Genomic DNA, 20,776 nt, shown 5'->3' with positions numbered 1-20,776 from the left:
CTCCATGTTATGTTTCATGGATTCATCGTTCGTTGTTCTTTATCATTGCATAGTATTCTATTGTGTGAATATACCATAATTCGTTTATCCATTCATCCGTTGATGGGCACCTTGGTTGTTTCCATCTTTTTGCTATTGTAAACAGTGCTGCAATGAACATGGGTGTGCTTATATCTATTCCTGTGAAGTGGGCCATCAACATCTTTAAGACTAACCAGATTTGAGAACCAATTTAGAAAACTCTTCCTTAACAGTTTTCTCTAGAACCACTCTAGCAAATGTCAGCCTGGGTTCTCTAAAGAAGCAAAACTAGTAAAGCATATAAATATATATATATGCCCCAAAAAACAAACCTGCTGCCATCGAGTTGATAACAAATCATAGCAAGCAACCCTACAGGACAGATTAGAACTGCCCCCATAGTGTTGCCAAGGAGCACCTGGCAGATTTGAACTGCTGACCTCTTGGTTAGCAGCTGTAGCACTTAACCACTACGCCACCAGGGTTTCCAAATACATATATAGAGAGAGATTTATCAAGGAAATGGCTCATGCGGTTGCAGATGCTGGAAAGTTCCATGTCTGTGGGTCAGACTGGAGTCTTCTCCTGGCTCGTAGGCTGTGGAAACCAATGAATCCCAAGATTGGCAGGCAAGATGAAAGGGTAAGCTGGTAGCTCAAGTCCCAAGAGCTGGAAGTCAAACAGGAGCCAGCTGAAAGATCCAGAGGGAGCAAAAGCCCATGAGCCTTGCCAGAAAGTCTACCTATATTGGATGCAGGCTATACCCTCAAGGAAACTCCCTTTTAACTGATCCCATCATGGAGGTGATCACATTATATCAGATCTCATCGTGGAAATTATTATATCATTATACGACTGCCAAACTACATCACAACTGCCAAAGCACTGAGAATCATTGCCCAGCCAAGCTGACACACAACTTTAACAATGACACCTACTTTAAAAAAGACCATCAGCGTGAGACCAAAAGGTCAATGTCTTAGGCTGGGTTCTCTAGAAAAACAAAACCAGTAATGCATACAAATATGTAGACAGAGATTCATATTAAGGAAACAGCTCATGTGATTGTAGGGGTTGGAACATCCCAAGTCATTGGATCAGGATAGAGTCCTTTGCCACTTCACAGAGCTGCAAAAGCTGGTAAACCCAAGATGAGCAGGTTGGAGAGCAGGGATCCTGCTTGCAGGTTGTGATGGTCAAGGAACCCCCAAGGTTGGCAGGCAAGACAGCAAGGGTTCTCCTGAGTCATTTAGCTGCAGGGGCTGGTGAACCCAAGATAGGCAGGTCAGGGAGCAGGACTCTTGCTTGCAGGCCGTGAAGATCAGCAAATCCCAAGATGGACAAGTACGCTGCTAACTCAAGTCCCAAGAACCAGAGGTCAGGCAAGAGACAGCTGCTGGATCCAGAACAAGCCAAAGATGTCTGCAAGGCAAGCTGGAAGGAAGTAGGCTTCGGAAGGGGGAGAAATGAAGGCTGGGGGGGCAGTGAGCGGCCATAGGCCCCATCCCTGCCAGTACCACTCATCAGATTTCATCATGGGCATGATCACATATCAAATTTCAACAGGAAAGTGATCACAACATTATACAACTGCCAAAACACTGAGAATCATGGCCCAGCCAAGTTGACACACAATCTTAACCATCACAGTCAATAGTTTCTTAAAAGCAAAGATAAGAAGACAAGGGAGCAGTGAATCTAGAGTACTAGAAAGGGAACAAATATAACTGATTTAAAGAGAGTGTTGACACATTGCGATAAATATAAGTAATGTCACTGAGCAATTTGTTTGGAAATTGTCAAATGGGAACTAACTTGCTGTATAAACTTTCACCAAAAACTCAATAAAATATTATTTAAAAAAGATGTATATTTAGCTGTGTATATTTTCAACAACAGAAAAAAAAACATTATAAAGCTACAGTAATGAAGTGTGCTAGTGGTATAAGGATGGACACATAGATCTATGAACAGAATAAAGAGTTCAGCTGAAGCTGACTCATACTGGTTCACAGAGCTGATTGTTCAATTTTCAGGAATTATGTGGGCTGATTGTTAAACTATTAGTAGCTCAAAACTGGCCATGTGGGAGTATTCACATCATGGAAATCAGCAAACACTATAAACAGGCCCCTCCTTTTCTTCAGAGAGTTGGGTGTTAAACATTTGCCATCACAGCACAACTTACGTATGTGGTCAATTTATTTTTGACAAAGGTGCTAAGGTAATTCAAAGGGTAGGACAGAATAGTCTTTTCAACAAATAGTGCCAGGAAAACTGGATATTCATATGAAAAGAAAATGAATCCCAACCATTTCCTTAAACCATACACAAAAAATTAACTAGAAATTGACCATAAACTTGGATGTAAACCCTAGAAAAACCATTAAAAAAAAAAAAAAAAAGGTCTAGGAACAGTTACATACATCATGTCAGTCTGTCCCAAATATGTAATATTTGTCAGTTGGAACAATCCTAGAAGAGGCCCTTGGTATGGGTATGCATCTTTCAAAAGACAGGGAAACCCAGCCTCAAGCAGAAGCTGCTGTTTAAGGACCTGGACAGAAAAAAAAAAAAAACCTTTTTTTTTTTGGGGCAGAGGAGGTGTCCAAATCCTAGCCTAGCTTTACAGCCAACCCAAGGAAGGTCATTAGAAGTGGGTAGGTTCAGGGTCCATTGCCCAGAACAATGTGGGTGATAGCCCCTGGGGCCAATAAGAGTTGAGCTGGTGTTTCTTAGGGGAAACCCATTTCATAGTTGTACCGTGTGTGTACTGCTTCAGGTGTCTATATCATACCTAGTGGCCACAGGGAAGTGAGAAGACTCCCCTCTTTTCAAGGCAGAGTGGGATATGTGGACACAGGGGCAGGACGAATGACAACAGCAGAAGAATGATTCTGGGGTTAGGGAGGGCAAGGGGGTGTGGTCCCATTTGTCTTCTTAGGTAGATGTTAGCACTTGGCCCACACCCAATGGGCCAGAGAAGTGGAGCAGTGGGTGATCCTGGTCCCTTGCAGAAGCCCTGAAACTCTGCAGGACCAGCCCGAAATCGAGAAACTGACAATGGGAACATGTTTGTCCAGTTCAGCAGTAACACTTTCCCAAACTTGTCACCAAGTAGAGTAAGTAGCAATCTTCTCCAAGTGCTGGGGAGCATAACTTATTATGTTTAAATCTGTAAGGTCAACTTTATCTTAGCCCACTCCTCTCCCTACCTCCTACTCTCCTATCCCCCAATCAAGTCCACATGTACCTAGGTTTTCTGCTCTTGGAGTTTGACCTGAACTTGAGTTCAAGGATATCTCTCTGGGCATCTTGCTTCTCTTTCCATATCTATCCAAACAGTTGAAGGGGGTGCTTAAATGGTTGCAGCCACCTGTGGCTCTAAAGCCCCTTATCTTGGATTCCCACCAAGCTGTGGGACATCAATTTCGTATAAATTCTGTATTTGTTTTATCTGTTAGCCTTTCCTTTGAAGAGCATTTTCCAGGGGAGGAAGAGTGGGATACAACACAGACAGCCCCAGAAGTCTATTGCTGCTTGAGTTTGGACTAGAATTTAAAGTCCTCTCCAACTCTGAAGATTCTGTGATGTGCATATGTAAAACTGATGTCCCCTGGAGCCTTCCTGTCCCTTCAGGTTTAGTTTAGTTAAGAAGTGGCTCAATGGTGGTATCCTTGCTCCACAATGGAAGAAATTCTTCCCTTTCCAAATGAAGAAAGGGAGGAAGGGAGGGATTGTGAAGTGGGGAGGCATTCATCACACCCACCAAACACATTCAGTCTTGCCCACCGGATAGCCTTGTCTGGAGTCCTCTGGCCTCCAGAGCTTAGAGGTTCTACCCTCGCAGCCCCTCAGGCTGCTCCATATCCTCCCATCTCTCCTTCCCTCTCCCTGCTTCCAAAACTGCTTCAGCACTCTACGTTCTTATCTGGATCCTGCAAAGTAATTCAGAGACTGCTCAGAGTCTCTCTCTGTCACTCCCAAATTGAGGCCTATATTTGCCTAAAGAAATCCATTCTCCAATAATGAAGCAGCCTTTTGTTACCAGGACACTTCCTTTTTAAAAAGAAATTTCAAATAATGTTTTAGGTTAAAGTTTACACAGCAAATTAGGTCGCCTTTAAGGCTTTTTATATATACAAATTGTACCTTGCCATATGTTACAATTTTTACAATGTGTCAGCATTCTCATTATATCCGTTGTTTGTTCTATTTCCATTAATCCTTCTCATCTTTGCTTTTGGGTAAATGTTAACTGATTGGTCTCACATAGTTAATTGTTCAAGGGAGTACATTACTCATGGGTGATTTTGTTTATTTTATAAGCCAATCTATTATTTGGCTGAAAGGTGCCCTGCAGAAATAGCTTCAAATCTAAGTTCAAAGGTTATTTTAGGGCAGTAGCCTCGGGGTTCCTCTGTATTGGTCCAGTAGGTCTGGCAGGATACTTTCTTAGCAGTTGCTGCTGGGAACAGCATTTCCCTCCTCTGGTTATATACCTTTATAAATTCGTTTATTTGGTAAGCAGTAAAAAGAAAAACAAGTGTAGACTTTCACCAGAGCCTGGATCAGGGCGTGAGCCGCAGAGAAGCCCTCTCCTGGGCGCACAACTTTGCCCGCCTGAACTTCACTTCGCTGCCCGGGCCCATGCCTTGCCGTGCCGTCCAGCCCTGCCCTAGGGTTCAGAGTGTCAGCCCGCCGGCAGGGGCGCCTTGCGGGGCAGGTGCAGAGGGCGGGGCCGCACAAGTTTAAAAGCTCGCGGGCCGGGCAGTCCCCACTCAAACCGGAGCTAACACCCCAGGCCCTGCGCGCCCTGCCGAGCTCCGCTACTCGGAGGCGCCGCCACATACTACGACCACGTCCAGCGCTGAACCTCGGCCTCAGCATTATTGGCAAGGTGCGCGAGCCCCAGGAGACTTACTCGAGGGTCCCGAGGGAGTGGATGGGAGCTCGGTAATGGTGAGGAAGAAATGCCGCGTCCCAGGGGACAGAAGGAGGGATAGAAACTGCGGGCTTTCTAGTTTTTGAGCGTCCTCTGGCCTCACTGAGGGTTATCGCCCCCACACTGGAGGAAAACTCCCATGGTTCGAACCTCAGGGCGGGCAGGGGTAAAGAAATCAATCTAAATGTGCGGGAAAGGGCCATAGAGTTCTAGGCCAGCTCTAAGTACACCTGAGAGTCGCCGATTTCGAATATGGCGCTGGAGCGGGAGTCTGCAGGTTAAATGATGGAATGCAGTCTGAGAAGAGTTGCGCCCTGCCGGGTTGGTAAGGTTCATGAGCTCAGTGGACATTCCCTCTACCCAAGAAAGGGGACCAAGGATGGATTACCCAATAAACAAGGTAAGCACGTGCTTATAGGTGCTTACCGCGTACCATATGCTGCCCATTCACTTAGTCTTGTACGTTACAAGTAGAGTCCGGCGCGCGCTCCTTAGTGTGTGTCCCGGGTGGTGCAGGCCGCTGTGCCGCCAGAGAGAGTGAGAGAGCTCGGGGGCTTGGGGGGCAGGCTGAGCCTGGCGGCAGCGCCGGACCTAGCTTGACTGCGGTCCGTGGCCATTGTCATGGAGGTGGAGGTTCACGGCGGAACTGGGGCCAAACTTCCCCCCTACCGGTCACCCCCATCGGAGCACCGCCGCGGCGTCTGGTTCGAGGCCGTCGTGTCCCCTGTAGCCGCCGTCCGATCGTCCCCTTTCTAGAGGTGGAGCAAGAGTTGAGGCTGCGCCCAGTCTCTGGCCCCAGTGTCTCCCCACTCACGGTCGCTCACCTCCAGTCGGGCGCCCCGGCGCCTCTCGGGATGCGCGTGGCGGGTCGGGCTCCATTTCCCCAACTCCGCGGAGGCAGCGGAGGTTACCGGTGGTGGGGACGGTCGGGATTGCCCGCCACCTGCCCTGGTCCGGCACCCCGCAAGTCCTCCCTCCTCCCCGACCCCGCCACCCCGCTCGGCACTCCTTCCCTCCTCTTCTCCCCATCTTCCCGCCTCCTTCTACCGACCTCCCAGCACCTTTCGGGCCCTTGACTGGCCTCCCCTTGCCTGCCCACGACCCCTTGTGGTCCCGCGCCCTCAGTGACTAGGGGCCTGGGCAGCGCGGGTGCGGCGAGGGACAGGGTGGGCCCCGAGCGTTGCCTGTCAAATGTAGGGGTGTGGAAGGGGGAGGGGCACGGTAGGAGTAGCTGGGATTGGAGCCGGACCCCGCCTTGACCACCACCCTGTCCTGGGACCTAGCGCGGCCTGGAGCTTGGGTTTAAAAAACCTCTGGTCGCCGGTAGGCTATGGTTACGGGCTGTGCCTTTTTCCTCTCCCTCAAACTCCGTCCTCCCGCGGGGGTGCTGTGTTCTTGCACCCGCCGGTCCAGTGGCCATCCGAAGAGGGAACATGGCGACCAGTGTGTCCCTGAGGGCCCTCACCCTAGTGCCCTGGGACTGAAAACCCACCGGCGCCTTGAGGCTAAAAAAAAAAAAAAAAAAAAGTAGGCTACAAGATTAAGTTAATGCTCAGCACATGGTATGAGGCAAAGGCAGGTAAGCACCGGTAAGCATGTGTTTACCTTGCTTGTTGGATAATCTGTCCCTGTGCCCTGACATTGGCAACATTGTCATAGGACTGGCCTCTGCACTTAGCAAAACCAATTTTGCAAGCTTCACAAAAATAGTGAAGTACTTTATTTGCAATTTTTTCACGAATAAGCATGCATTTATCTTGCTTATTGGGTAATTTTTCTCTAAAGAGGACACACATTTGGTGGGAAAAAGGCACTAGGGGAAACTTGTGGCTCCTTGGAAGGATCTCGTCTAGAGTTGGGGGAAATAATTTTCCACTTGCCGCACCCTAGGGAGGGTCACCCTAAGGAGAGGGCTTGCAGGCCTGCCCTGCCCCACCCAACCTTCCTTCTAAATAGGAGATGAAAAGGGTGGGGAATTGTTGCTTGGAGGTGGAAGAGAGAAACTGTCTACAGCCCCTTCTCCGGCTCTCCTCTCTAGACCGAGGGAATGAAGAGGGAAGAGGGTCTCCATTCCCTTTCCCTGCATGTTCCTGACCCACTGGAGAAGGCTCACCACCTCTTCAGAAAATCCATTTAGGTCCATATTACACCCCTGTTTCTTTTTCAGAAAAAACCAGAAATGTATTCTGTGGAGCTCAGTGGAACAAAAAACATTGAGAAAACAGACAAGGGGGATGGCAAGGAGAAGCACAGGGACCTGAAGAGCAAGGGATGGAACTGCAAAAGGAATCACCAGATACAGGAGATTAAGGAAGAACTTAATCTGGTCAGTAGCCACTGACTACTGCCCTCCTGAGAGCTTGCCTCTCTTACAAAAGAAAAATCCAGCTCAAGGATTTGAAAATTCCCTTGAGATTTGTTTTCTTGTTTTTTAAAAAAGTGGTGTGATAACATCTGCCCTAGAGTCAAGCCCTGTGCAGGATTCCTGTATTCTGCTTGGAGGCACTCCCAGGTAGAATTCAAAGGGGAAAGTCTCCTAGTTCTCTCTTCCCTGGCTGTTTAAGTGAGATATAAATAAGCACTTGCCAGTTTTTACCCTCCAAAGTAAAACTGTTTGAACCAGAGCCTATTGAGGACAACCAAAGCTATTCGACCTGGATACGTTTCTGGATATATAATGCCCCATAAGAAAGAAGGTAGATAGCTAGACAGACATTTGGAAATACAAGCCCTGAAAGGGGACTGACTGAATTTAAATCCGAGTTTAAGCTTCAGTTTTTTCTTTTGTGAAATAGGAATTAAAACTGGTGCGTACCTCTAAATGAGATAAAGCAGGACTGGGCACATTGTAGATGCTTAAGAAATAGGAGTTATTTCCTGTGTATCTCTAGATTTTAGGATTGAAAACATATCTACTCTTTCTTGGAATTGCTAGTTACAGCATAAATATATGCTCATCTATTATATGCCTACGTATTGCAATGAGAACTTCCCTTTTTTGAGCACTTTGGGGAGATATATAATAGAGTTAAAGAATGTCCACATTATCAGCCAAAGTGTTCTCCTTCTGCTTCCCTGCTAAGAAAGGAGCATCTTTCTTTCTCTCTTTTTCCCAAACCTCACCAAGCCAAAAACCAAACCCGTTGCCATCGATTTGATTCCTACTCATAGCGACCCTGTAGAACAGAGAGAACTGCTCCGTAGAGTTTCCAAGGAATGCCTGGTAGATTCGAACTGCTGACCTTTTGGTTAGCAGCTGTAGCACTTAACCTCTATGTCACCAGCTTCCAACCTTCTCACAAACAGTCCTTTAATTTGTGTTAGAGGGCTTGGGTGCTTTTGCATTCTGGTCTCTCTGGTCCTTAGAACCTTGATGACAACTAAAGAGTTCCTTGGCTTTTGAATAAATATCTATAGCTCGATAAAGATCCAAGCCTATGCTGTTCTCAAGCTGGCCAGGAGAGGGCACTCAGACGCCCATGCATTCTCCCTGAAGCCCAGGCTTGGAGGAAGAAAAGTATTTGGTATCACAGAACTGCCATTCTCCAAGCGTGAGGTGCATGGGTGCAAACCATGGCTGTAAGCATCCCTTAGTGGTATCTGTCCAGAGTTTGGCACACTGTGCTGTGCTCTGTGCTGGTGTTTATCTGTGGCCTCCAGACAGTAAGCGAGACTGTGCTTTACTCCTTTGAGTCCCTGGCAATATCACGTTCAATTAACTGCTAGAATAATGAATGAGCAAAGCAGAATCTGGCTAAGGAGAAGGCAAGAAGCAAAAAAAAAAAGATCTTTTATTGGAAGGCTTAATAATTGTAATGTAGCATGAAACTCTTTTTCGACATGATTAAGAAAAGAGATGGTTTGAGTACCAATCCTAGCATAAATATTTGTTCCAGGCAATCAGGGATTCAAGACTCAGCCACAGGGATAAATAATAAATAAACTTTGATGCTCCTGAGTGCTGAGTTTTCTAGGTGGGATAAGAAAGGCTTAACCCTGGGTTTTCTGCTGCAGGAAGTAGCTCCTAGTCCTTTAACCCAGGCATTCTCAAAGGGGAAGGAGTGGTGATTCCCCTATCCCCATGCCAGAGACATTTGGCAGTATCTGGAGACATATTTGTGCGTCAAAACTCCCGGTAGGATGCTGCTGGCATCTAGTGGGTAAAGGTCAGAGATGCTGCTAACCATCCTACAATGTACAGGGCAACCCCCCATCCCCCACCCCACAGCAAAGAATTGTCTGTCCAGAATGTCAATAGTGCTGAGAGTTAAAAACCCTTCCTTAAGCATAGGGTCACCACTATGAGTCTAAATCAACTCGACAGCACACAACAACAGTCCAATGATTCCATGGTAGAATTAGCAAGTGGGAGCCATACTGGCATTTATTTTGCAGGTTTTTAGCCTGTGGGGTTTCTCTAACCAGGCAACTACCTGAGTTCCATTCCTTGAATAAGGAAAAGCATGCTTCTTGGTGCCAGAGACATCCACCCTTCATGGATAAGGAGTTGTCAGAACACAGGACCCCAGTTGTTGTTCAAGCAAGTCATTGAGTAAGATGCAGAGAGTCTGGTTTGGTGTTGCTCATTATCCTCAAGTGATCTCAGAATTTAGGTCTAAATTAAGTATCCAGATAGCTAGTACCTGGAAGACAACTATCTTAGGACTTACATGTGCTGGAGATCAATGTTGAGGTGTTGTACATTACTTTGTTGATGAAAGCTAAGGACAGTTACTAAGTGGTAAGTGACAAATTAAGCCTGAACTCTTCAGGGATGACCAGAAAGTCCCCTAGCCTATGAATTAGGACAAGACTCTTTTGAAGCAGTGCCCTTCCCCTACTGCAACAAGCCCCTGGCAAAATGGTATGTTTTTCTTATTCTACCACATTTCCTAGCCCTCTCCCATCCTTAGTGCTACTCCCTGCTTTCATGGGCTGGTCAAAGCTCAGGGTTTGAGTCTTTTGTTAGAAGTGTCTTAATTCACTCTATTCTTCCTTTCATGGATTTCAGAATGACCACAAACTCAGCAATGAGGACTTGGAAAATAAATATGGAACAAACATTGTTACAGTAAGTCACTGGGAACCAGGGATCAGGAATAGAAGCCCTCTGACCATGTAAGTGGAAAGGTTGTGTGTTCCATATGTGTAGAAGAGTAGATGTCACTTTAGGGTGAATGACTATGGCAGCAATTTGGAGAACACATGCCTTGAATGTGGCAGAAGAGCTGGCCAACTTCAAGGAGCTGATGTGTCTGAGCCAAGTCCCTTTCACTGAGCTATCTACCAGAAAGATACAGATACTTTCCTGGCTGTCACAGTCAGAGATTGCTTTTAATCCCTGTGTTGTGGTATATAGTGCTCTTATTATCAGAGAATGAGGGAAACCAGTGCTAAAAGTGACTCTGTTTGTCCCTGCCTTCTCCAAAAAGGAAGGCTTTCTCCAGAAGCACACTGGTATGTTCACAGATACTTCAGAAAATACTGCTTTCTGCTGTGAATTCCAATTCAAATGAAAACTCAAGTTTTGGTACCTTGATACCATGAGGTTTGAATACTGAATGTACAGCAGAAATACCTACTATGTGCAGACCACTGGACTGAACATGGAGAGAGACAAAGAGGAACAAGATGGTCTCTGATCTTAAGAAGTAAGCAGTTCTGTAGGGGAGGCAGATGTGTATAAAAATCCACTGTATTTCACTTAAATGACAAATGAGAGGTTTAAAACATAGCTGAGAGAATGATGAATTCTGGCTAGAGGGACCAGAGGAGACTCCTTAGGTGATATAATGTTCGCATTGGGACTTAAGAGGATGACTAGAATTTAAGTTGGCAGAGTACCCAGGGAACAAAAAAGAGCAGAATGGACCCTGAGAGCAATCTGGAGTCACTGGGACCTAGTGTGTGGAAAGGGAGGAGGTGAGGCAGAAATGAGACAGGGAAAGGTAAACTGGGTGAAACTGTCAAGAGCTTTGATATTAAACTAAGGAATAGACACTATTTTAAGTGTATAAGGGGCACAATTTCTAAACAGGGAAGTGGTTTGATAAGATTGGTTTGAAGTTTTTTTTTTTTTTTTTGAGTGGGAGATGGAAGGGGAAGATTCTAGAAGAATAAGACAATAATCCAGGACAGTAAGAAGGAAATCTCATAACAGGACAACAGCAGTAAGATGGGAAGTAAGGGGGCAGATTCAAGAGACGTTTCAGAGAGATAGCTAATAGGACTTGAGGAAGACTGCCACAGTATTTTGAATGAATCACTAATGGAATTAACCCAAGTAGAGAATGCAGGAGACGGAGAAGATCTGGTCAGGTGGGAGGGTGGGGAGAGGTGAGAGATAAGAGAAGGCAATAAAGAGGAGAAGATGATAAGTTTTATTTTGAATTGTATTATTTGAAATATCTCTGGAACTCTATGTGGAAATGTCCAACAGTCATTTAGAAAGATGAGTTGGGTTCTGGAAAAGGAATGACAAATGGAGGGTGATGATATTAAGTTGGTTAATCTGAATCCTGGTTATTCAACAAGTATCTGTGTTTTCAATACAGAAAAAGCATTAGGCCCTACTTTGACTCGTGATACATGAGGTTTCAATGGCTGATGTTTTGGAATTAGATCTCTAGGCCTTTCTTCTAAGGTATCTCTGGGTGGTCTTGAGCCACCAAACTTTTGGTTAGCAGCTGAGCTCTTAATCGTTTGCACCCCCCAGGGACTTCATTGGCCCTATCCAAAAACCAATCTAGTTGCCATCGAACCTATTCCAACTCATGGCAACCTGTAAAAATGGCTTGGTGGGGAGGCATCTGACCGCCTCTAACATCACAAGGAGGAAAGAGAATTAACATCCACAGCCCAAGGCTGATTCCCAGGAGGTGGAGGTCAGACATGCCTCCACTCCCCCAACATTTTACTGATTCTAACACCAACCATTCCTCCCATGGCACTCTGTACTTATCTGCTGGGTTCAATAATTAGGTGCAGTGGCCACAGAGTACTCACAGACAATACTCATGGTTATGGGGTTTATTAGGGAAATAACAGGTTACAGTTTAGGTTCCGTAATGTTCAGGATACCATTCTTCTATCAAGACAGCCTCTTCTCAGCTATGCCTGCAAGCACACCTCTCTCTGGTCTCAGCCTCTTGGCCAGGCCTCTGCCCTACTTGGGCAATTGTTACAAAGCTCTTAGCTCTGCCAATAAGTGTCCTTAAGCTTGGCACTCCTCCAGTAAGCCTTGTGTCCAAAGGTGCTCACCTTTCTTGCTCCATGGGCTGGGAAGAACCACTGCCACTGTCTCGTGCCATCACCTCTTGCTGTCCTCCATGTTACAGCTCCTCTCTCTGTCTCCTGGATCTAGGAATTTTGTAATTGAGGGATCCCAAGTCCAAATGATGTATTCCACTCCTGGCTCTTCTTTCTTAGTGTTGAGATCCTCTCTTCCTGCCTCTGGGATGGCTTATTTTAAGCCTAGCGAGATGGCAAAATTGACCAATCCCCTTGTTAGGGTTCCATACACCTTATATGCATGGTTCCACCGTCTCAAGGGTGCCATGCACCTTATTTACATTATTAGCAAGCTATTCAGTCCCCTTGGTGTGCCACAAGCACCTTACTGGATAATTCCACTCAGTCATTTGTGGGAGCTGCAAAAGCTATGGCCAGAAGGGCCATGTTCAGAAATTCACTGCACAACCCAACCCCCTGTGTTTCAGAGTAGAACTATGCTCCATAAGGTTTTTATTGCTATAACCTTTCAAAAGCAGATCATCAGGCCTTTCTTTTGAGGCACCTCTGGGTGGGTTCAAACCACCAGTCTTTCAGTTAGCAGCCAAGCACTTAACCATTTGTGCTACTCAGGGACTCCATTGACCCTATTTAAAAAAAACCAAAACAACCTGTTGCTGTTGAGTCAATTCTGACTCATAGCATCCCTAATAGAGCACCCAAAAATGAACGAGTCGTAGTACCTGTCTTTAAGTAGCTTATAAGATAAAAAGCTATATATAGGACTTTCCAAATAGATAGTTTGCAGGAAAAAAATCCTATGACTGATAGTACAAGATTTCAAAAGAGGGTGGGCTCACCTCCATGCACCTGTGGACCGCATGCATCATCGGGGAAGGCTCTGGCAAGAAGTGACTTTGTGTTTGGGCCTCAAAGGTTGGGTAGAATTTGTAACTGAACTCAGGGTGGATATGCAGAAAAGTAGAAAAGTACTCATGTTGTGCTATATAGAAAAGGAGCCCTGGTGGAGCAGTGATTAAGAACTTGGCTGCTAACGAAAAGGTCATTTGTTCGAACACACTAGACACTCCACAGGAGAAAGATGTAGCAGCCTGCTTCTGTAAACATTACTGCCTTGGAAACCCAATGGGGCAGTTCTACTCTGTCCTGTAGGGTCGCAATGAGTCAGAATTGACTTGAAGGCAAGGGGTATTCTATATAGAAGTCCCAGAATAGGTGATATGTCTTTTCTGGGTTTACTGCTTTGCCCTTAACCCTGATGACTAGCTTCTGCATTTCAAATCCTGCATTAGCAGAGCTACATCTATCTCTAGATAAATCTCTAAGATATTAAAATTCCTTAGCAGAGCATAGTGGTTAAGAACCTGGACTCTGGAACCAGGTTACCTGGGTTGAATCTTGGAACTACCATTTACTAGCCGAGTGACTTTGGGCAAGTTACGTAACCTCTATATGCCTCAATTTCCACATTTATGACATAAGGATAATAATAGCACCTTCCTCATAGGGTTATTTTGAGGAGTAATGAATCAATATGTGTACAGCACTTAAAATCATGCCTGGGTCATATTATGCATTAAACATTCTTTAAACATGGGGAGATGGGGACTGTGGCAATCTCCACTTGTCCCAGGACGTTATTTAGGCTGATACATTAACTCCTGACCACAACCTGCAGAAATCTGATCCAACCCCCTGAAGGAAAAGAACTAATTCCTGTTTCATTTTTGCTCGGCCTTCACAGGGTCTCTCCAGTGCAAGAGCTGCAAATCTCCTGGCTCGGGATGGGCCCAATGCCCTCAGCCCTCCCAAGGAGACCCCAGAGGTTGTCAAGTTCCTCAAGCAGTTGGTGGGGGGCTTCTCCATCCTCCTGTGGATTGGAGCCATCCTGTGCTGGATTGCATATGGGATTCAGTACTCCAATGATCCATCCTCATCCCTAGACAATGTAAGGTCCTGGCTGATCCCCCACATGGCTCTGCTGACTTGGGAACAGGGAAGAACAAAACCATGAATTTAGGCCTTAGAGGGCAGAGTACTGGACTGGAGTCAGGGCACTGCCACTGAGCACTGCATGGGCTGTAGAAAATGAATCACTGTCGCATGTGTAAAACAGAATTATATCTGACTTCCTAATGTCTCAGAGGCGGTGTGGGCATGACTTAAAAAAATAAAATGAAAAAGCACCTTGAGTCCCTAAGGAAAAAAAAAAAAAACTCTACCTCCAGGTATTTTTGAGATCTTTCTCCTCAAAGCTGATTGTCTCCTTTAAACTTGGAGAGCTTCTACACTTGTTGAGAACTTGATACCAAAACTACAAAATTGAATTGACCAACTATATGCTAAGAGAAAGACACCAGACACAAAAGACTTGGAATGTCCAGAAAAGGGAACTCTGTAGGAACAGTGAACAGATTAGTGGTTGCTTGGAGCTGGGGATGGGATCTGGAGGTTGACTGCGAACAGGCATGAGTAAGTGAGATTTTTGGGGTGATGGAAATGTTCTAATGCCTGATGTAGTGATGGTTGCACAACTCTGGAAGTTAGTTTAAATTAAAAAAAAATCTAACTACATAAATAATCCTGAAATAAATAGTCATTAAATTGTGCCCAAGAAACAGGTAAATTTTATGGCATGTAAATTATGTCATACCAAATGCCACGTGTCTCACCTTTCTGTGGAGAGATCTAGCCTTAGGATCTGGCTCATTACTATCATTTGTTTGACTGATTGACTCCTTTCCTCATTACTCAGGTGTATTTGGGTGCTGTTCTTGTCCTGGTTGTTATTTTAACAGGCATATTTGCTTATTACCAAGAGGCAAAAAGCACCAACATCATGGCCAGCTTCAGTAAAATGATTCCTCAGGTGAGTTGCCCAGCCATCTTTCTCCTAAGAATTACTTTCATATGAATTACTGAGTTACTTTCATATGAAGAGGCATCAGCTAATAAAAAGTGGGGTTTTGGTGGCAGAGAATCTAGCTCAAGCCCTTGCTGTCTGAAAAATCTTGAGCACATTACCTAATCTCTTCGAATCCCATTTCCTCACAAGGTTTTGAGATTATCAAATGAAGCAAGATACAAGACAATGCTTTGTCAAGAATAAAGTAGGACAGAAACATTAATCATTGTACCACATCTTCTGCTACTGCTCTGCATTTGTGAACCATTTGAATAGTATAATTTTATAGGTGATTCAGAAACCCTGGTGGCATAGTGGTTAAGTGCTATGGCTGCTAACCAAAAGGTTGGCAGTTCAAATCCACCAGGCGCTCCTTGGAAACCCTATGGGGCAGTTCTGCTCTGTCTATAGGATCGCTATAAGTTGGAAACGACTCAACAGCAATGGGTTTGATTTTTGACGACTGATTCAGGAGGTAAACTGTAGAAGTTCAGGGAATGTTCACTGGCAGCCAAGGAGATCAACCTATGATTCTTCCATTCCTGAGCTCAGTGTATGTTGCCCCAGATGCTGTCAGTGTGGGACACCAGTGCTGTCCTTTTCACACAGGACTTCTACTGTGTATTCTCTAGGGAATCTGTGTACCTCTGTTGACACAGAACAGGGGAACTGGACTGTCCTTAGCCCAAAGAACTGCCAGCCAGAAGGAAAGATTGTGGATGCAAAGCACACCTCCTTCCTTGCTAAAATGCAGGAGATCTATCTCATTAGAGTTTTCCCTTCTTTAGAAAGATCATTGAACCCTACAGAAAGAACACTGTCAGTGCTCTTCCTGCATATGACAGCCAGTGTCATTTATCCTTGGTTGTCACTCCCTTTCCATCAGGCCTGTGTCTCTAACTTTGCTATATCTGCCTACAGCAGCATTTTCTGGTTCTAAGAGTATCTCTGTGAGCTCCTTCTCAAGAAAAACTACTTCTGGGGGTCTTCAGACCCCAGGTGAAACACTCTTTCACTTTATTTTTTGCTATTCTTATAGCCGAGGATTCTAATTCCTCCATTTCTGAGATTTGCCAGAGGTGTAAATGAAGGAGGTAGATTAGCGTCATTTCAGGATCTGAGACATCTATCACATTTTTCTTTCCTAGCAAGCTCTTGTCATACGAGATGCAGAGAAGAAGACAATCCCTTCAGAGCAGCTGGTGGTGGGGGACATAGTGGAGATTAAAGGAGGAGACCAGATTCCTGCAGACATCAGATTGCTGTCTTCTCAAGGATGCAAGGTAAGCATCATGGGGCACCCCTAAGGATCAAGCTTGTAACTAGTTGGCATTCTGTTGGCTTTACTTATTTTAGTATATGTGAGGCAGGAAACCTATTTTGAATATTACAAACTTCTAGGTGGATAACTCGTCTCTCACGGGGGAATCCGAGCCCCAGTCCCGGTCCTGTGACTTCACTCATGATAATCCCCTGGAAACAAAGAACATTTGCTTCTATTCTACAACCTGCCTGGAAGGTATGTCCAACTGACTTTAAGGGCCACATGCACTTCTTCCTCCTTAGGCCTTATGTTGTTGTCTTTTTTACCATCTCTTGTTTTAAAGCTTTTCCCAGAGAAAACATAAAATTAAAGAGCCTAGATGTCATGGATTGAATTGTGTCCCCCCAAAATATGTGTCGACTTGGTTAGGCCGTGATTCCCAGTATTAAGTGGTTGTTCATTTTGTGATTTTCCTATGTGTTACAAATCATAATCTCTGCCTATGGTTAAAGAGCATTAGGGTGGGATGTAACACCCTTGCTCAGTCATATCCCTGATCCAATGTAAAGGGAGTTTCCCTAGGGTGTGGCCTGCACCACCTTTTATCTTACAAGAGATAAAAGGAAAGGGAGGTGAGCAGAGAGTTGGGAACCTCATACCACCAAGAAAGCAGTGCCAGGAGGGGATCATATCCTTTGGGCCCAGTGTTCCTGCGAGAAGCTCCTAGTCCAGAGAAAGATTGATCAGAAGGACCTTCCTCCAGAGCCAACAGAGAGAGAAAGCCTTCCCCTGGAGCTGATGCCCTGCATTTGGACTTCTAGCCTACTTTGCTGTGAGGAAATACATTTCTCTTTGTTAAAGCCATCCACTTGTGATATATCTGTTAAAGCAGCACTAGATGACTAAGACACTAGAGAAATGATTTTCATCCTGTAATGTCATGTACTAATTGATCATGTAAACTACCAACAAGGACTATAAAGCAGAATGGGTTCCTTTCACAGCTAAAGACCCCTGGAATAAAATGTCTCCTTCCCTTGTAGGTGCAGCAACCGGCATGGTCATCAACACAGGTGACAGCACCATCATTGGACAAATTGCCTCACTGGCTTCAGGAGTCAGAAATGAGAAGACACCCATTGCCATTGAGATCGAGCATTTTGTTCATATTGTGGCAGGAGTGTCTGTCTTCATTGGCATTATTTTCTTCATCATCACAGTGTCCATAAAGTATCCAGTCTTGGACTCCATCATCTTCCTCATTGGCATCATTGTAGCCAATGTGCCTGAGGGCCTCCTGGCCACTGTCACTGTGAGTCCATGCTGTTAGATAGCCACCAACTCTTTCTATACCCTGACATTGTTAGCACATAACGTGTATGCTAGGTAAGCTCCCACAAGCAAACTACGAGCCTATTCTATCTTTAGAGTGAAACTCCTGCCCCAGCACGGACAACAGTGGAACATTCTGAATAAATTGTTTCTTAGAGGGACAAAAGGAATTGTGATATTTTTAGTATTAGAATGCATTGTCATTGAAATCTTTACATTTTCATTTTCAGGAGATTTATCTGCAATCATGCAAGCTACTTTGCTCCTTAAGATCTAGATAAGATAGATTCAATCATTGATATATTTTTTTCAGAGTCTAATACCTTCCCCACAATTCTTCAAAAAAAGAATTCCTTGGCAATTGCAACCTAAGAACTTAGGCATAGTCTCCAATCCACATTGTTTGCCTCAATTCTCTTCTCTCTTGGGAGCAAAAGCCGAAATTCTTCTCATTTTCTTCTGCAAAGCAATTCAGTCCTTTCCCTCTCCTGCCCCAAATTCGGCTTTATATCTTCCTCTGTAAGGGCCCACCTAATAAATCTTTGGGCAAAAACCACCCTCCTTTCTAGTCTCTGCTGGGAAGGCCCTGTGGTTGGAGGGAAGAAGAGATTCATTTTTCAGTTATATGTAAAAGGTGACCTATATAATCATTGGCCTGCTATTGTCCTGCTCAAAGACAGAAGGATTTTTTAAACTTCAAATCTCTTCTGGCCTCATGAGATTGTATTTGAAGAAATTGGAGCTGAGAAAAATCTTTGAGATTAGGGAGTTTAAAAGAGAGAGCTAAGTCTTTAAAGTATGGCGCTGTGAAAATAAAACATAAATAGTTCTTGATTTCCAAAGCAAAAAATGAGTCCTTTGGAATAACCTCCTTGGCGTATGCCAGTGAAAATCTCTTACACATTCATCCTTACGAAAAACATAGCATATGGATGGGTAAAGCTCACTTCATAATTACGCATGAGTACAGGCCATAACAGCCTGGCCTCTCTTTGCCACCTGTGGGTCCCTCAGGATCATTTTCTTCAAAAGATGAAGGCACAAAAAATGTGTTTAAAAGAAAAATTTTGGCGTATGAGGCTTATCAACCACTCGGTCTGTTTTGCTACATCAGTAAGTATACCACTGTTCTAAAATTAAGCTAGTTCTTTCCTAAATTTCAATCATAGCTAAACTTAGCTATTTATGTGTTATTGAAACTGAGTCCAAAGTAGTTATTTTTCTCCCTGTCTTTGTGTTTAATTTTATTTTGTTTTTTAATTTTATTTATTTTGTTGTTAAAGCATACAGCAAAATATATAGCAATTCACTTATACAATTTAGTGACATCGATTACATTGTTCAAGTTGTACAGGCATTCTCACTCTCCTTTTCTGAGTTGTTCCTCTGCCGTTAACATAAACTCACTACTCCTTAAGGTTCCTATATAATCTTTCGAGTTGCTGTTGTCAATTTGATCTCATATAGATAGATCTTAAAAGAGCATAATGCTCAAGGTGGATATTCTTTACTAGTTAAGCTAAGCTATTACTTGGTTTTAAGAAGACTTCAGGGGATATTTCAGGTTGAAAGATTATCTCGGCACAATAGTTTCAGGGTTCATTCAGCCTCCATGGCTCCAGAAAGTCTGGAGTCCATGAGAATTTGAAATTCTATTCCGCATTTTCCCTCTTTTGATCAAGATTCTTCTATAGACTCTATGATCAAATTTTTCAGTGATATCTACCTGTTCTTTTCAAAAGCTTCTTTCTACCATCTAGGTGTCACTGTCACTGACTGCAAAACGGATGGCCAAGAAGAACTGCCTAGTGAAGAACCTCGAGGCGGTAGAGACCCTTGGCTCTACCTCTATCATCTGCTCTGACAAGACTGGGACTCTGACTCAAAACAGGATGACTGTGGCCCATCTGTGGTTTGACAATCAGATCTTCACGGCCGACACAAGTGAAGAACATTCAAGTAAGTCTTGTGGAACATTCAGCATGGTCCAAAGTTGTGGACCTGCCCATAGGGGGCCACTAAACATGGCAGTTTTGGTGTGCAGTGTCTAAATCATTTAAGCCGAACCCACTGTCCATTCTTTGTTTTCCAGACCAAACCTTTGACCAAAGTTCTGGAACCTGGGCCTCCTTATCCAAAATAATAACACTGTGTAATCGAGCTGAGTTCAAGCCAGGACAGGAAAATGTTCCCATTATGAAGGTAAGGCTTCTGCTTAACTTGGTCTTAAATCACAACCAGTTTGAAGCCACTTTCTCTGTTCTGATTTGGTGTTTGATTTAATCTCTCCAACTGAGTAAAGTTTGTACTAATAAGAGCAAGTCTGGCTCACAAGATATGAAGAAAATTTCCTTCTGTATTGAGAATTCACAAACATTTAAAAGTTTTCAGAATATTGATTTAGATAGTTTTGAAAATTCTGTTTCATTCCAAAAAATAAATGTTTCTTAAAGTTACTTTTCCTCCTTAACTTCTTTGTCAGCTAAGTGGATATAATCAAGTGGATGTAAATACCATTCACTAAAGTTTAAAATACAGTTGGATGGAAATTAAGGAACTGGTCTTAGGGCATATTTTCTTTTCTTTTTTTTAATGTGCTTTAGATAAAAGTTTACAACTCAAGTTAATTCCTCATTCAAGAATTTATACACATTGTTTTGTGACATTAGTTGCATCCCCACAATGTGGCAGCACCCTCCCCCCTTTTCCACCCTGGGTTTCCTGTGCGCACTAGACCAGTTCCCATCCTTTCCTACCGTATCGTCCTGCTTTTGGACAGGAGCTGCCCATGTGGTCTCATATATTTGATTGAACTAAGAAACACATTCCTCACATGTATTATTTTTGGTTTTATAGTCCTGTCTAATCTTTGTCTGAAGAGTGGGCTTTGGGAATGGTTTCAGTCCTGGGCTAACAGTGCTTCCAGGGGCCATAGTTTCAGGAATTCCTCCAGTCTCCATCAGACCATCAAGTCTGGTCCTTTTATGTGAATTTGAGTTCTGTTCTACATTTTTCTCCTGCTTGGTCCAGGACTCTCTGTTATGTTCCCTGTCAGGGT

General features: G+C 44.2%; 1 protein-coding gene and 1 pseudogene across 1 annotated transcript in view; both read left to right on the top strand.

Annotated features, from left to right (window-relative positions):
* Positions 1 to 6,042, top strand: part of LOC126066244 (cadherin-3-like) — a 195,513-nt pseudogene extending 189,471 nt beyond the window's left edge.
* Positions 6,043 to 6,296: 254 nt separating this feature from the next.
* The window catches only part of LOC126066243 (potassium-transporting ATPase alpha chain 2-like), a 37,814-nt gene continuing 23,334 nt past the window's right edge, over positions 6,297 to 20,776 (top strand). Inside the window, exons 1-10 of the mRNA XM_049867104.1 lie at positions 6,297 to 6,470; positions 7,104 to 7,292; positions 9,978 to 10,037; positions 13,962 to 14,165; positions 14,973 to 15,086; positions 16,271 to 16,405; positions 16,524 to 16,641; positions 17,430 to 17,698; positions 19,479 to 19,677; positions 19,811 to 19,920. Of these exons, the coding sequence (XP_049723061.1) occupies positions 6,297 to 6,470; positions 7,104 to 7,292; positions 9,978 to 10,037; positions 13,962 to 14,165; positions 14,973 to 15,086; positions 16,271 to 16,405; positions 16,524 to 16,641; positions 17,430 to 17,698; positions 19,479 to 19,677; positions 19,811 to 19,920 (1,572 nt within the window). The remainder of the gene's footprint in view (positions 6,471 to 7,103; positions 7,293 to 9,977; positions 10,038 to 13,961; positions 14,166 to 14,972; positions 15,087 to 16,270; positions 16,406 to 16,523; positions 16,642 to 17,429; positions 17,699 to 19,478; positions 19,678 to 19,810; positions 19,921 to 20,776) is intronic.

This window comes from Elephas maximus, chromosome 23, assembly GCF_024166365.1.
Source record: "Elephas maximus indicus isolate mEleMax1 chromosome 23, mEleMax1 primary haplotype, whole genome shotgun sequence".
Taxonomy (NCBI): Eukaryota; Metazoa; Chordata; class Mammalia; order Proboscidea; family Elephantidae; genus Elephas; species Elephas maximus.
The sequence above is the reverse complement of the archived record's forward strand: the minus strand, read 5'-3'. Positions and strand labels throughout refer to the sequence as shown.